Consider the following 16268-nt stretch of genomic DNA (forward strand, 5'->3'; position numbering starts at 1 on the left):
GGGAGGTGAAACATAACTGTGTATGATTACACCTGTGAAGATTATTGCTCTGAAAGAAAAGCTGTTTTTATTGGAAATATGAAATGTATGTACAAAACGCATTGTTCTCTGATTTGTAAATGCTACAACCAGGAAACATTTGTTTGCTAAGATATAATGGCTAGGACATACTAGCTTGTACGCTGGACAAAAAGATCTTTACAGTCGAAGTCACCAACTTAATACGGGAGCAAAATCCAAAACATCCGAAGGGTTCACTCGAAAATCAACTTGTGCGGGAGTCTCCAAAAGAATCTATAACCTAATTATAGACCTGACAGCCAAATGACCATCCATGTAACTGGTCATTTCTTGATAACAGCAATTATGTTTCCTTTGTCAATAGTATAATGAACAAGAATATACATAGAATTCAGATTCAGACCATCATATTTAAGTCTGAAAGGTCATCCATGGGAATCTCAAGGCCCATAAAGTCATGATCTTGTAATCCATCATCATCAATGTTCAACCATGAACCAAGATCTTGTTCTTGGTCATCAAGGTCATCAGGAACACCTAATACATCAATTCCAGGAAGTTGCAGGCTAGATAAGTCAATGGCCTCATGTTCATCCAAGGCATCCATGGAAAACTCATCTTTTTCCTTGGCAATGCTACTTCTTGTAGTATCACTCAACTTAGGCACAGAAGCCTGTCCTGATTTGGGTTGCTCTGATAACTTGCCAAGGAGTCCATTGACTGAGGCAGATAACTGCGTTGTTTTCTGCTTAGGCTTTGTTTTAGATTTCCTCTCCCCCTTAACACTGGATAATGCTGGCCGACCAATTTTTGTAGTTCCATTTCTAGATAGCACCTCTCTGCTATTCCCCTTTCCATCTCTGTCCCTCTCACTCCTCTTTCCCTTTGTACTGGTTGAAAGGGAATTTCCGATGCCTGAAGGAGAAGCACCAAATGTACCACCAACATCATCAAGCAACAATTCCCTCTTTTTCACCCTATTTGACCAAGAATCTTCTTTACCAGTGGTTTGCTCAGATGACTGAAGTGCGTCAGAGGAATAGACATCATGTTTATCCATGTTCTGAGCCAACCGTGAAGTCAGAGAAGGGCTTTGCTGTGAACCCATAGAAGCTGCAGCAGAGATAAAATCAGAATCCAAAACTTACACGTGTCAGATGAACAATAAAAGAGGATTAATATATCTTTAAGACCAAAGTCCTACAAGTAACCTAAACCAAATGAGGTCAGAAGATGCGAATGTGATACAGAAATAGATAATGTTAATAGAAGGCATAGCCCTTTGTATTTTCCCCAGTAGCCATCATCTGAAGTACCTGAAACTCTAACTTCCAAAGAGCGGGCAGAAGGGTTGGCATATGGTTTGGTTGATTCACCCTCCACGGTAGTATCTGCTGATTGGGTATCATTGAGGTGAGATGATGCAGAAAGAAAAATATCCCTGAATAAGGGCTCACTGAAGCAGCTTTTCCCTGTATCTTCATATTTCTGACAACGTTCTAATGTCCGTTTGACAAAAGCTAAGGCAGCTTGCTTGGCCAATTTGCTACTGGAACTCTTCCCACCAGAGGCATTAGGACCCCAACAAGTCTATCAAAATAAAAACATTGTTAAGTTCATTGACTTTGATGTATCTCAATCAGTAACAAATTTAACAAAGAAAAGCTCAAGCAGCACTTGGAACAGCATCTTCCCCTCAACACCCAAAACCCCAAATGCCCAACTGTATGCATTTGCACTGATCCAAACTTACAAAAATTCACCTTCCTAATCATACCAACACCAATAATTGAATGAACCTTTTGTTACATAAATCTGATCATGATTTCAAGTTACCACACCATTTGCAAAATGTGCCCTGAAATTTCTCCTTTTCATAGGAGAATACATATATGCTTTTTAATAAAGAACAAGAATAGTATCATATGCCAAAAAGATGTAACTATGAAGAAGCATGAGAAATCCTTCAGGCAATATCATGTCTCTCAAGGTAGGCGGTAGCTACTTTGAATACATAGGTGGGAAGCTATGGTCACACTTTGTGAATATCAAAGTAGGATGGCCAAAGAAGATTTAAGCCACTGAGAATAACACTTAGCTCTGGGTTCAAATAAGATTTAAGTCGCTGGGTTCAAGTTTTTGAAGGTTGAGTTGAGAGAAAAACACTTAGCTGTCACATTATATTTCCAATCAAAGATGTTCAGTTTCTTCTCAAAATACTGAAATAAAACAGGAAAAAAAATAAAATAAAATGCTTTGTCAAACTTTCTCAATTATGTCAAATTCCAAATTTGAAGCAGAAAATATCTCCATTCTCTAGAATATCAGAAAAATGACTCGTCACAGTTTTTATGAGAAATGAACACATCCCAGTTGAAACATTCAGATTAAACTAATTTTCTTTATGGGCAGGTGAACCCAAATTTTGAGTGTGCATCAATCATATAAGGAAATAAACCAGTATATACAGAACAGATAAAGCAGGAAAAAAGAAAAACAACACAAAAAATCACTATCATTCTTTTTATATACTAGTGTATATACTCATTCAAGTGAAATAGAGGTTTGATAAATTCATAGTGTGCTCGATTGTGTGAAGTGTGAAAAGCTAGAAGTTAGCCTAGAGTTTTAGGACCCACCATTACCTTGTAGATTTCTCCTATTAAGAGATCACCCATTCAAGCTACTTAATGAAAGGTCAATTAAAGATGCAACCTGAATGGTGTTTGCAGGATGGATTATGAAATGAGGTAGACTTTTTATTTTTTTAAAAATAAATAAATAATAATTGACAAATACATCTATGAGGGAAATGAAAATATAATTAAATGTCAAAGTGTAAAATATGGTGTATGGACTTACAACTAACCTATCAATATGCAATTTTGTCCCCTAAAATTTCTTGCCAATGTACATAATTGCTCATATAGTACTGAGAGAATTATACATGTAACCTACTTAGCATTTCCTACAGGACATTTCCAAATTTTCCTTTGCTTTTTATTCCATAGATGGCAAAATAATATCTAACTCAGATTACTAGTATGAATGCATCTCAAGAGTAAAAGATTCTGAAAAAAAATGAAATATATATTTTTCTGGTTCAGGTAACTTCTAGAATTCGAAGAAAATGATTAAGTAGAATTTAAGTCACATGGAAGCACATGTGCCATGATGAAAAAGCTTAACTTCTTACTGAAAATAAATTGGGAGTTAACTACTTCTCTCTTTTTCATTAGAACATTTTGAGGAGTGAGTTTGATCTCAAAGTGAAAGTTCAATATGAACATGGATCACAATATACAAGATATCCCATAATATAGAAAATTTCCTAGCAGAGTGAAAGCATTAAAGTTACCATATATTTGTTGTAAGCCATTCCAACAAGTTTTTCAAGGGCACGAGGTTCAAATTCCCTGCAAAACAGTGCAATTTTCAGCATTAATAACATGATGCATAAAAGGCCAAGCCAAACAGTCAAAAGGCAGCTGAAATTGTTACTTTTCTTGAAGTTCTCTTGTCTCCGAGGCAGACTGCAACAGTTTACTTAGCACATCTTTCTTCTTGGAAACCTATTGTATCAGCAAAATTACTACATGAGCTCCTTAAAACAAGTTTTACTTCATTGCAAGCTAGGAATTCAATGTCATTATACATACAACATGAACAAATTTGTTCCTGTACCTGGTCTAGATCTACTAGGAATTATTACAAAAACACATCTATATGAATTGTCTTGATATTCAGGTGAAACATACACACAGGCATATTAAGAGGGAGGGAAGGATGGAGGGAGGGAGGGAGTGGAGGAGTGGAGGAGTGGGGGTTTGGGGGTGGGGCAGGTGTGAAGGGGAGAGATTGAGAGAGAGCTTTAAAGACTTTCACAATGCAAAAGTACCTGTTGGAGGTGCTTGTCCTCCAATCTCCTGATGTCTTCACTGATTTCTTCAGCCTCCATCTTAGCTTTCTCAGGCTGAAAACAGAGGAAAATGATATCACAGGAGCCATTAACAGGTCTCATACCAAAGTTGAAAAGCAGAATGTGAAACAGATTGTTCAAAGTACTGCAATTAGAAAAAGGGGGACAAAGAAATAAATTCCAGCTTCCAACCAACCCTCCGAAGCCCCAAACTATTGAGCTATTGGACCACCAAACTTTTAACAAAAATAAGTTGCTAGATATGTAGATACCCACCAAATAGCTTGGACCACAAACAAAAAAATCACCACCATATAATCATTAAGTGCTATGAATCAGAGGATGCCCAATGAATATAAGAGCTCTTATGAAAGAGAACCTACCACCAATTCTGGAAAGATTCCAATGCTCCGAATCTCCAGCAGAAGTCTTTCATTTAGGGACATGCTATTGTACTGAAATTCTGAACAAGCGATGCTAGGCATTAAATCATGGTCTGAAAATGAGCCATTTAGGGTGTCACCCACATTGGACATAATCCCGGTGCTTTCGGGCTCATCATTTTCCATATTATCAAGTGATCTTCCAGAAACAGAAATTCTATAACCATTAAAAGCAGCACACCCAGAAATTTTATAATTTCCAAGAGATTGGTGATTCAAACTATTGGATTCCATCTCCAAGTCCAGATCAACACCAATTCCATGCTCATCAAATTTGAAGTTTTCATTTCCACTACAGTGGAACTCTTCATATTCTTCCTCTGAAATTAGAGCTGTTATGAGTCTCTGACAAAGTGGAATTGGATCATCTGCCCTTGTTCCTGGTGTTAACAGTCCAGGAGAAAGTTTGATAGTCTCTGTTCCAGTACCCACATCTCTCTCATGTTCAAGCAACCCAAATCCATTAGCTACAGTATTGTAACCATCTACATCTAGAGGAACTGGAGTGGTGGATTCAAGATTTCCCTGAAAGAAGCCACAGAAGAATCAAAGCATATCAGAGCACTCAATGCCATGACATAATTTTATCTAAGAGGACAAAGGATCTCCTGAACTTTTACAGCCAAATGAATTCTACCTCAGTTTTTCACCAATAAAGAAAGAACAAAATGGTTTAAAAAATAGTGACAATGCTCAATTTTGTTTAACTACACCAAAAGCTCTAGAGATCAAGGATATAGCAATAGGTGGAGGGTATGCACATTTCGTCTTATCAAACAAATAAATGAATAACCATAAGGCATCTAACAAGCATGGCAAAGGTGATCCATTTCTAAATCAAACATATGAAAATGTAACAGCTGGAGGCCCAAACATTACTTACTACAGTAATGCAACTTAACACTGGCTGAAACATAACAACACAAAATAATGCATCAAATCCAAAATCTCCAACATCTAGCTTAATAAAAATCTTATTTTAAGACAACCACAATGATACGTTCTTACATATAATGGGCATGGAATTACAAGTGCTACCCATGGCACATGGTGCAATCAAATAATAAATGGCTACTGAAAACCAATTTAAGGACTTCGGATCAGGACTGTTGTAAATCTTGGAAGCAGCTCCCATCATTCTTGGGTTGCAGATGTTTGGCAGGAAACAGATGGGAGAGGTCACTGGAATCCTTGCTTATTGAGAAAATTCCATGATCTAGAGTTGAGCTCGGAATCACTCTTTTTTCAATGATTCAAGAGGGAGGGGTGTCAAGGAATTGTGAGGATGAATTATTTTTGAGGTGGCTCTGTGGATGATAAGTTCTCAGTGAAATCTTTTTATTCCTTTTTTGAGGTAGAGGATGTTGTTGTCTTTGCTTCAAAAAAGGTTTAGGCTTTTTTTTTTTTTTTTGGAATCGTTGGTTTTGGGTTCTTTGGTGCGTGTTAAATGGGCTTTTTTACTCGGGGCAAGATTAGCTTAAAACGAAGGGTTGGTCTTTGTTAAATTAGTCCGTCCTTTGCTAAAGTGAAGAAGAATTGGCTTATTATTCACATTATGAAACAACAAGACTGGGATTTTATTCTCTCTCTTTTTTGTATTGCTTGGGTGATTCTGTTTCCGGTGGTGGGGAGCTTATGGGGTTGGAATTTATGGGCAAAAAGCAGAGGAAGGTGTGGAGATCTGCATGACTTTGTTTGTTTTGAGCTATTTGACAAGACAGTAATTATAGATATTTTGAGGATGTGGAGCAAAAGGTTCAAGAGCTAAAGCACTCCTTCATATGTGTTTTCCTCCTTTGGCCAATAAGGTCCCTTGATGTAGAACATCAGCTGGTTGGGTTCTTGTTAATAGGAGCATGCTTGTTTCTTCTTTTCCTTTTCGCTTTTTGGCCCTTTGTATACTTCTTGTGTGCTTGGGTTGAGCCTCCTTTTGGTTACGTGCTTCTTAATAAATTTATGTGTGCCTATCAAAAAGGCCTAAGCAAAGAAAGTACACCTACTGAAAAAGCAACAGTAATTTACAACAATTTAAGCAAAATATTAAAAGAAAAATAAAGGAACTGCAATTTGTAGAATTGTGTGACAGACATCAAAACAAATCAACAACTAACTCGCACAAAATGAAACACCAAAACTCAATAAATATCATGCAAGTCAAAGAGATTTCTTTTCAAGCAATATAGCAACACCCAGACCAAAATTATCTTTTAAATATCTCAATAATAGTTGCAGATGACTCATTCACACACCAATGTGAGACAAAATAACAATGTATCTCAATAATTTGAAAAACAAAACAGTGACCATCACCTGTTGCTTCAAATAAGCAATGTCCGCATCAGATAAAAAACCAAAGAATGGCTCCATCTGCCTCCAGAAAGAGTTGGAAAATGCATGAACTGCAGTGACAATTAAATTAATCAATCCAATGAAATATGTAAGAATTTTGACGGCAAAATAACAACAGAATTTTCAGCGAAGACAGTACTGGGGTTAATAACAGCATTTGCAGCAGCCAGTAGTTCTTCATGCCCATCATCTGAACCAACTAAGAACATTAAACCACAAGTGATTAAAGGATACTTTAAGAAACCACAACAGTAATTAATCTGAAATTTTTTTATGAAAGGTTTGGAATCCAATTACTTATAAAATCTGCTGCTGCATTGATTGCTGTGTGCTTCTGACGTGTATATGCCTTACGGTCAGAAAGCTTCCGAGTTGGTGGGCGGCCATCTTTGCTGAATAAAAATTATCATAAAATTGTGAGATTTTAATTGGAAATAGCCAATACTTTTAGACTAAAACATGGGAAGAACATTTATTACATAACCCTAAAGATAGGAAGGGAGAGAGTTTTAACCTTTCAGTCTTATTGTAACCAAGTTTAGCACTTCTAAGCTGTTTTGCCATAGGCACGAGTGATCTTGAAGAAGGAAAGCCCCGCCCGGTCCTCCCTTGCCTCCGCACACCATCGCCAAGGTCTTCCTCACTAATCAGCCTATTTTTTCTTGATGGCAGCACAAGCGTTTGTCCTGCTTTCTCATCTATGTCATCAGACTTTTTGCTCTTATCTCTGGATTTGATATCAGCAGCCCCAGACTCCTCACTTTCAGATAACGTAGCTGAAGAAAAATGGTCACCTCTTAATTTAACTTGCTGAGGAGAATTGCTTGACAATCGTCTTGCACTTCCCAGTCCATTTTCATTACCAGCAACATCAGATACACTATCCAGAACAGGGGTTTCATCATTACTTGAAACAATAGGAACAAGATTTGTTCTTCTTCCAGTACGGGAAATCTTCTGTGGCCTCTGGCCAGCCCACTGGGCAACAGGGGGTGATGAAGACCGTGTTGATGGTGTACGCTTGCGATTGTTAGCCCCAACAGCAGGAGAAAGTTTGTTTGTACAATGAGAAGGCTCCCAATCATTTAAAGCAGTTGCTCGATGGACAATTGAAAATGCCTTCGGTAAAAGACCTGAACCTGATCGTGGAGCCCGAGCAGATGCATTCATTTTCATGTTTGAAGTAGGACTAGGAGAACTAAAATCTTCACGAGCATTAGCCCTGGACATTTTACAGAAATAACAGCATGTGAGTTGAGAAAAGAAAAAACAGAAATAAACAAGTCAGGAAGAAAGGGGATCTAAAGGGGAAAATAAGGCCCCTAATCTGAGAATGAAGACTCAAAAAAAAAAAAGGGACAAGGAGAATTATTCTTCAGCAAATGAAACAACTGCAAAAGCACTCTCCAAATGAGCTGTTCGATAATGTAAAACCTAAGTTGCCTCCCCTTCTGCAAACTCATTTGGAGAATGGCATCTAACATAAACATAAAAGGGAAGAAATGATGTGATGGGACCAATACACTTACTTATTAACAGCTCTGAGATTCACTCTTTCCTTATCTGAACCAATAGGACGGTCTCTCCGGTCATTAAGAAGGGAATTGTTATCCTGATCAGTTCTAGGGATGGTAGAACGCATGCCCAAGCTAGTCTGTTGTGAGATACTATCTACTTTTCCAACTCCAACAGCTCCATTAGCAACTCCTGGCCTATATAAGATACATAATAAAAATCAACCCACCCACCAATAAGAGATCATAAAAGGTAAAAGAATCACTGCAAATTAAATTAATAAAATTGACCAGTAGAATCCAAGGAAAGACACTTAAACTGGATGCAAGAAGCCCAGCAGGTACATTTACATCATTTTTTTTTATTTTTTATCAGGTGCATTCACATCATCATACTGAGATTTTTATCCTTGATCAATGCAAGCTTTTTTACCTTCCACACAGCACGGTGGAAGCACTTATTATTTTCTTTGAATGAATGCACTCCATGTACATGCATCTCATATCATAAATAAAAAAAACAAATTATTCAAGAGTAAATCTCATTTTCAGGAAAAGTGTAAGAATCTTTTCCCAGCTATTCTAGAAGATGTATATTTTAGGAATCTTTTCTATGTTGATTTATAAGTTCTATCATATGATAATAAAGATCCTTTCAAGATGTGCAATAGGAATCTAATTACAAATATATAGAATATTTTTATTTTAGAATTTATAGGAACAAATTTATAGGTCAAGTAAAGCCTTGAAGTTTTTTTTTTTTTTTGATAGATAAAAAAGATGTATATAAAGAAAAGAGGAGACACCAAAAGCAGTGCCCTCAGAGTATACAAGGAGTACACAAAAGAAGCCAAAAGGCTCAAACCAAAGGGGAAGGGATAGAAACAAAAAATATCACATGCCCTTACTTAGAGCCTAACCAATGAATGAAGCTTACAAGCAAAGAAGGGCTCAAAACTATAGACACCTTAACCCAAGACAAAAGATTACATACAAAAGAATTTTTCAATCTTTGGAGCGAAAGCTCCTTATTACCAAACGCTAACATATTCTTTTCCTTCCAGACTATCCAAAATATACATAAGGGGGTCATTTGCCAAGCCTTTTTAGCTTTCCCCACAAAAGCCCCATGCCACCCAAGAAGAGTTTCTTTCACTAAACAAGAAAGAATCCAAGCCATACCAAAGAGGGAAAAGAGAAGATTCCACAGAACCCGAGTCTTTACACAATGAAGAAGAAAATCCACCGTCTCTACTTCAAAGAGGCTTAGAAAACACCTATTTGCCAAAGAGTGCCTTCTCCTTTGAAGTTGGTTCAAAGTTAAGACTTTCCCCCACGAAGCCTCCTAAGCAAAGAAAGCCACCTTAGGAGGCACACTTGCTCTCCAAATACTACCACTAGTGAACAAAAGAGAATCTCCGGGCTCCAAGATAGAATAAAGAGACTTGACCGAAAAGGTGTCACACCTCGAAGCTTTCCAAATCACTCTATCTTCTACCTCCCTGTGCACCCTGAAAGCTTGGATCTTTTGCAAACTACGCTCTACCAACTCTACCTCCCGATCATTAAACACCCTTGAGAAAAGAGGGATCCAACCACCCCCATCACCATCTAGGTTCCAAACATCCGACACCCACGCTTTCTTAGATGAAGAAATGGAAAATAAGGAAGGCAATGACTCACAAAGCCTTGAAGTATTTTTAAACTTCAGATATAGATGAATGAGATAAAGTAAATGAAGGGCCAAATTCCATAATTGGTAACATAACAATTTTTGGTTTCAAACATTAAAATCTAACATATCTTTAACTATAAGTGCACTTTAAAGCTTTTTTTTTTTTATTGGTATAAGTGCACTTCAAAGCTTAGTTCTTGCTTTCGTTTGTGTTCCATTTTTTTTTAGTTAAATATATTTCAGGGCATTAGTCATGCACCTCTACCTCGTGTACAAGCTATTAGTAATTTACACTCTTTTAAGGCTACGGATGAGTTCTGATTTTCATAAGTTCTCTTGAAGCAAACCTAAAAGGAAAATGTTGCAGTCAGCACCATTTTTACTAATATTTTTTACCAGCTACTTGGGTGACAAATGATGATTCTAACCTATATGGAAAATGTTGTGTTTGCCACCATTTAAACCATACTTTCTACTAGCTGCTTATGTGGCAAGTAATGATTGAATATGAAAAAGCTGTCACACCCACTCACCTTTTTTCACATTTAATCTCCACCTGTCCACATAAGCAAGTGGTAAAATATATGATAAAAGTGGTGTAGTATGCAGCACTATCCAACCTATATATGGCAAAGTAACTGAATAGAATGAAAAATATGTCAAAAACACGATAATTGAAATCTTAGTTGGGTACCCATATAAAAGAAAAGTGACAGAATATTACCATATTTGTATCATTTTTCTCCAAAATACTATCGTATTCCCTCTTTTATATTTTTTTCCTTGCATGGAACTAAACCTACAACCTTCTCATTTCCACTCCAACAAATTATGGATCCAAAAAACAAGAATTTTATTCACCTGAATCACCTCAACTATCCTCCTGAAAAAATGAAAAAGAGGCTGGGGGGAGCCTAGACCTAGATCCTAAAGTGATAAGTACATGTGAGATTTCCCTGCCACTTGAACCAGGCTTCATGGCGTATTCTCATATTAAATAATTACAAGATTCCAGGCTTGATAGCTATCAAAAGAATGCAATTGCAATTAAAAAGAAGCTGTATTTGAAAATATTGACAAATCACAATAAATGGCATCATTTGTATCAACCTTTTACTGGACAGAATATCAGCATAAGGCTCAAAGCTATCAACTAAGTAGGATCTCCAACAACCAAAGATCATGGTGGATATATATTTTATTAAACACTAGAGAGTACTTTTATGAGCTCATATTTTCAAAAAAACCAACATCGATGCCTAAAACCACTCAAAATCCATACAAGTAACCCTATTAAAAAACTTACCAAGATAGGATCTTATAATGGCAGTCAGACAAATACTATGATTAAAATCTCTGAAGTAACTTTGTCTTAGTCTTCAAAGTGAGCTTTTTTTTTTTTTTTTTTTTTTTAAGTTTTTTATAAGTGATACAAACTGATAATTTGAATACTTCTGTATATCTAAATGCTAACATGAAATCCATAAAAATATACATAATCTTAACCGAGCATATCATGATATTAGAGAATATTAGTTAAAAACCATGGAACCAAGTTGGTTCAGTTGAAAAAAGTGTTGGCTATTAGAGGCTATTGCTAATATAATATTAATTAAAAGGGGCCTTATAGTATAAGTGTTATTTTTTATAACAAGCATTAGTGTATAACTTCAACACAGATAATTATGTTAATGATAAATGCCGCCTCTAGCCAAGCGAGGACTGTATACAAACCAAATATTATTACTAAGTTTCCTCCTGGAAATAAATATCGTGAGATGCCAATTAAGAAGAGCAGAACCATTAAAAAGAAACATTTAACAACGTTATTACCCATAAAAAAAAACAGTTATTATGCTAGGGATTCAAATAGTAATAGAGGGCACATGCAGAACATGTTGAAATTCAGCAGGCCATACCTGACCCCATGGGAGTCATTATTCAACCTTGATCGAGCATCAGAAATAATCCTATGCTGAATTCCCTGCTTGGGTTCCCGGTAGCTATCAATGGTAGGTTTAGTCGCCACTGCATTTGGAGAAACATCTGACTTTATCACAGAACGCTTCTTCTTCATTTTTGATTTCTCCCAACCATCAACAGCAATGGGTAATGTCCGATCCTCACCCTGAACTGCACCACTATTTGCAAGTTTTAACATTTCCCTATCCCTATCTAGAGCCCCAGATGACCTGGCAAGAGCATTAGTCCGTACGTCCACCTAGATAAATGAGAATATATATGTCAGTCTTCTAATGAAAGAGTGGCAAATGAATTAAGGAAACAACTGGGAGCATTTTACAAGGAAAATTGGGCCATCCAACTGAAAAGAAACTACTGAATTTATAACTACAGAAAGTAGACAGTGTTGTTGATGAAATGCCACACAGGATGAAAAGGGTGATGAATCAAAGAAAATTCAATGATTGGACAAAGAAATCCAACCACATCACCATGCTTTAATATGGGACCATCACAAAGGTATGTGCATAAAATATACACATAATTATATAACTTTTCTTTTTTCTTTCCATTTTTTTTTTTTTTTGGCAGGTGCCAGTGGAGGAATAGATAACTGAGATAAAAAAGGTGTTAAACAGGACACTGCATGCACACATGCATATAGATCGGAAACTGCTTATCCATGCATCATGGATTGAACATGAATATTTCAGACCATTACCCAATGCAAATAAGTGCGCAGATATCCAAACAAACACAAACAAAGACAGATTCAAATGTAGTGAAAACCAGGAATTCAACGTCATCTGCTATGGTGGATGTCAAGTTATCTATTGAGTAATGAGAAATGACCAGTGGCCCCATGGGGCCTCCAGTAGAAGGGAAATTTTCTGAAAGAGGGGTATGATGTCGAGAAAATAGTATACAAGCAAAGGCATGAAAGCAATTATAACAAGAAAAGGAAAAGGCATCATAATCCACAAAATAATGTGAGAACTTAGTATAGTTATTACATGAGCTAATTATGCCAGACAATTCTAGACAAATAATGTCTAAGAGTGACCCTAGAAAGAAGTGAGAACTCCAAGATACACACCTTCCCATCCACCAAAGAAGTCCGAGTACGTTTGCTTGGAACAGCACTTTTGGTCCTTTCTTCTGACTTTTGCTGCCCTAGTTCAAAACCACCCATGATGGCATTACTTTGAGTTCCCATCTTACCCATGCTCGAGCCAAGGACAGACCTATCACTCAATAGCAAGGTATTTGATCGGTCACTGGACAGAACATCAGATCGAGATCTCTTCTTTGACGTTGACGGTATACTTGGGAAATTCTTGCTGAATAAGATTAATGCTTCCGAGAAGATTTTTCCTCGTTCCCTGTTAAATGATGCAACTTTATAAACTAATTGCAAATCCAAACAAAACAAAAAATATACAAAGAATTACTTGGCCTTAAGGACGCTTTCACGCAGACCAGCCTTGAACCGTTTTAGTTCATCTGGTGAGGGAGAAGGTAGCAGCTTGGCCTTTGAAGAACCAGATGGAGAATCATCTGATGAAATGCCAAGAGCACTCCCAAGCCGTTTAAGGATTGCTTGTCGATGAAGTTTATGGTCTGGAGACACCATCTTTTGATCAAAACGCAAGCACTGGAAAAAATTCATCAAGTCTCCTTGTGTTACAGAAGAACTGCTTCTTGACATGCTTGGCAGAGATGACAAGATTGGATTCTCCATGCTGTCACGGAAGCTACCCGATCTGTGCAGGGAAGTGGCTGTGTAGGATCCACGCTGCCCACTAGTATACAACGGTCTATCTGGGCTACTAGAAGACAGATCGAATTTGCTAGATGATGCCATTGCATCAGTTTCCACAAATCCTCCAAATAAGAAACCCAGTAAGCACTGTGGTACATGTCAAAACGGTAGTACTACAGGACATGAAGGCCAAAATTGAACTCCTAAGGACTATAAAAGGAAAGTGCACCTGCAAAGGATGAAAACTAAAAGATGAGAAACCAACCAGAAATGTCAATACATAGTAGAAATAGAACTCTAAACAAGCGCACATATTTGCTAGCTAGCACCTCCAAGGATTTGTATATGATGCAACCTCACAACTTTCCCTTTCCTGGGTAGCAAACACGATTGCATGCACCAAATCTTGGGTAGACAACTAGACAGTTCCTTCAAAAGGTTGTGATAAACCATTCCCATCCATTCATTACCCAGCAAATTTCTACACTGATCATATGATTTTAGGAAAAAATCAAAATTTCATAATTGCAAGACTCACTCCTATGTCCGTTTTGATCTCTTAGTACTTAATGGAATTCTAGGAAATATGCCTATGTGCCCAAAGAAACTGGAGATGCATTCAAGTACAGGGGTCGATGGAAGGTTTCAGAAGATGAGCAACTTGGTGGCAACTTGAAGAGCAATAAATATTTGATGAAAAAACAAGAAGCTAGGTTTCGATTCTCACAAATCATAAAAGTGTAGAACTTTCATGATTAAGTGAAAGAAGGCCAAAGCATGGTGGCATATAGATGTTCTTTAAGAGAGTTGCACATTGAAAAAGCAGAAGGAAACATAGAATACATGGTTTCTTAGTTTTTAAACACGAGAAGCCCCCAAATCAAGATGAAGAAAGTTCGATTTATTGCTAGATTTTGACTTCTAATGGAGTTGACAACTTATTGAAAAATGTCATGAACTTAATAAACTAAAAAAAAAATTAAAGAATGTCATTATTATCCTATGGATTTGCCCGCAAGCACTGTACAAACACACATGATGTAAGCGATAGAAAGAGATATTTCCAGGAAAATAAATAATTGCATTGTTATTGCATACCTCTGTACAATAAACACACTTCATAACACATCCTATGCAGGCACACATGCATATACACACGAGCAAACAACAGACTATGCATAATGAGAGAGCTATCAAAGGAAATGAGCAGACAATTTGATGGTTTCGCTAATATTGCAGCTCGGTATACAATAAAAATGCAACATTATTTTGTTAGAAACTAACAAAACGAATTAAACCATAATTAATTTCAAGCACCAGGAACAGCATGTATTTATTGATGTTACCAGGCCAGCGCACATCATAAAAAACATACTGTCTCGTGATGTAGGTAAGTGCTCACACTCCGCAAAAGCATAAAATACATACATAGTAAAACCCCGAAATAACACAAAATTTAGTTAATGCCACTGTCATCAAATCCACCTGCAGTTCATACTTTACTCGCATAACCCCGATAAAAGGGATGACATTCTAGTGTGCACTGGAAGTTTCAGATTCACAGCTTCACCCTAACCCTCCCTTTATTTCTAACACACTTTTGACCCTCACTCTACATAGTGACCCAAGAATCCAATTGAACTTTGTTTCAGAAACTCTCTCCTTCCAGAATTAAATATACAAATTGGTTCAGGTGGCTTCCATCATCCGAGAAGCAGAACGAGATTAGGGTTAGGGTTAAGATTACTAGTAGCATCGCCAAACAGTTACTTCGCTCTAACCCGACAGCGAAGCATTGGATTTTCTATAAATTTATCCAATTCACACAAAATCCTCTTACTCAAACCCTAAAACACCAATTCAATCAACACAAATTAAAAATCCAAAACCCGTAAAAAAAATAAAAATAAAAAAACACGGCCCACTTCAATCAAAACCGAACCCATTCATTACAACACAAAACCCTAGAAGTTCTACCACCACCTAAATTCCCCCCTAAAAAAAATAAATAAATAAAAATAGAACATGAATCTACCTCAAATCGTGTGTGATGCGTGAGTGTTGCTGAGAAACTATGTTGATTCTGAGAATTAAGGATTGGGAATTGAAAATTCAGAAGGGTTTGTGAGAGTTTGAAGCTCCAATTCGAAGGTTCATACCAAGTCACGGAGGAGGACGCAGCGCCCAGTGCTTTGATCGGCAATGAAATTGGCTTTTGTGGAACTTACATCTATACCCATGGCTTTCTTTTCTCATTTATACAATTTTATTTTTTTGCAAAGGGCATTTTTGTAATAAAAAAATATCTCTCCTCTACGACCCATGATCCTGTAGCAAGCTTGATCGTTGTACTAGTTTTACGACTTTAGCTATTCAAATTTTAATTCGATTTAATAAAATTAAAAGTATTTATATATTAAATTTAATTAAAAAATATAATAATCCATATATTGGTTTTGATTAACATTAACTATCGATAATTTCGTCTAAAATGAATATAACGATTAATATATTAATTATGATAACATTAATGATCGATAATTTCGTCAAAACTTTAATGAATAATTGATAAATCTATCATAGTAACACCGATGAATAATGATGATTTTATTAAAAATTTAAT

At 36.7% G+C, this 16268-nt stretch overlaps 1 protein-coding gene across 3 annotated transcripts; it reads right to left on the bottom strand.

Annotated features, from left to right (window-relative positions):
- Positions 1 to 50: 50 nt before the first annotated feature.
- Positions 51 to 15894, bottom strand: LOC100257683 (uncharacterized). Of its 3 annotated transcripts, none has more exons than XM_059740538.1 (15): positions 15805 to 15894; positions 13335 to 13874; positions 12980 to 13265; positions 11841 to 12142; positions 8262 to 8444; positions 7247 to 7954; positions 7030 to 7124; positions 6872 to 6931; positions 6694 to 6782; positions 4324 to 4908; positions 3920 to 3994; positions 3523 to 3593; positions 3380 to 3437; positions 1338 to 1611; positions 51 to 1134 (listed from the first exon to the last, which is right to left on the bottom strand). In XM_059740538.1, the coding sequence occupies exons 2-15, from the start codon at positions 13745 to 13747 to the stop codon at positions 419 to 421; spliced, it is 3915 nt and encodes a 1304-aa protein (XP_059596521.1). In that variant the 5' UTR covers positions 13748 to 13874; positions 15805 to 15894; the 3' UTR covers positions 51 to 418. The 3 variants fall into 3 exon arrangements, with proteins under 3 accessions (XP_059596521.1, XP_059596522.1, XP_019078614.1); XM_059740539.1 differs by having other exon boundaries at positions 6872 to 6922; positions 15681 to 15879; XM_019223069.2 differs by having other exon boundaries at positions 15681 to 15879.
- Between the last annotated feature and the right edge of the window lie 374 nt (positions 15895 to 16268).

Source organism: Vitis vinifera, chromosome 11, assembly GCF_030704535.1.
Source record: "Vitis vinifera cultivar Pinot Noir 40024 chromosome 11, ASM3070453v1".
Lineage (NCBI taxonomy): Eukaryota > Viridiplantae > Streptophyta > Magnoliopsida > Vitales > Vitaceae > Vitis > Vitis vinifera.

What these genes read in the sequence shown, in the direction of transcription:
- LOC100257683 (XM_059740538.1), bottom strand. Translation starts at nt 13,747, where the DNA reads ATGGCATCATCTAGCAAATTCGATCTGTCTTCTAGTAGCCCAGATAGA. An exon ending in GAAAGCGTCCTTAAGGCCAA is followed by an intron (nt 13,266 to 13,334) that starts GTAATTCTTTGT and finishes ATCATTTAACAG; the next exon opens with GGAACGAGGAAAAATCTTCT. An exon ending in CTTCTTTGGTGGATGGGAAG is followed by an intron (nt 12,143 to 12,979) that starts GTGTGTATCTTG and finishes TCATTTATCTAG; the next exon opens with GTGGACGTACGGACTAATGC.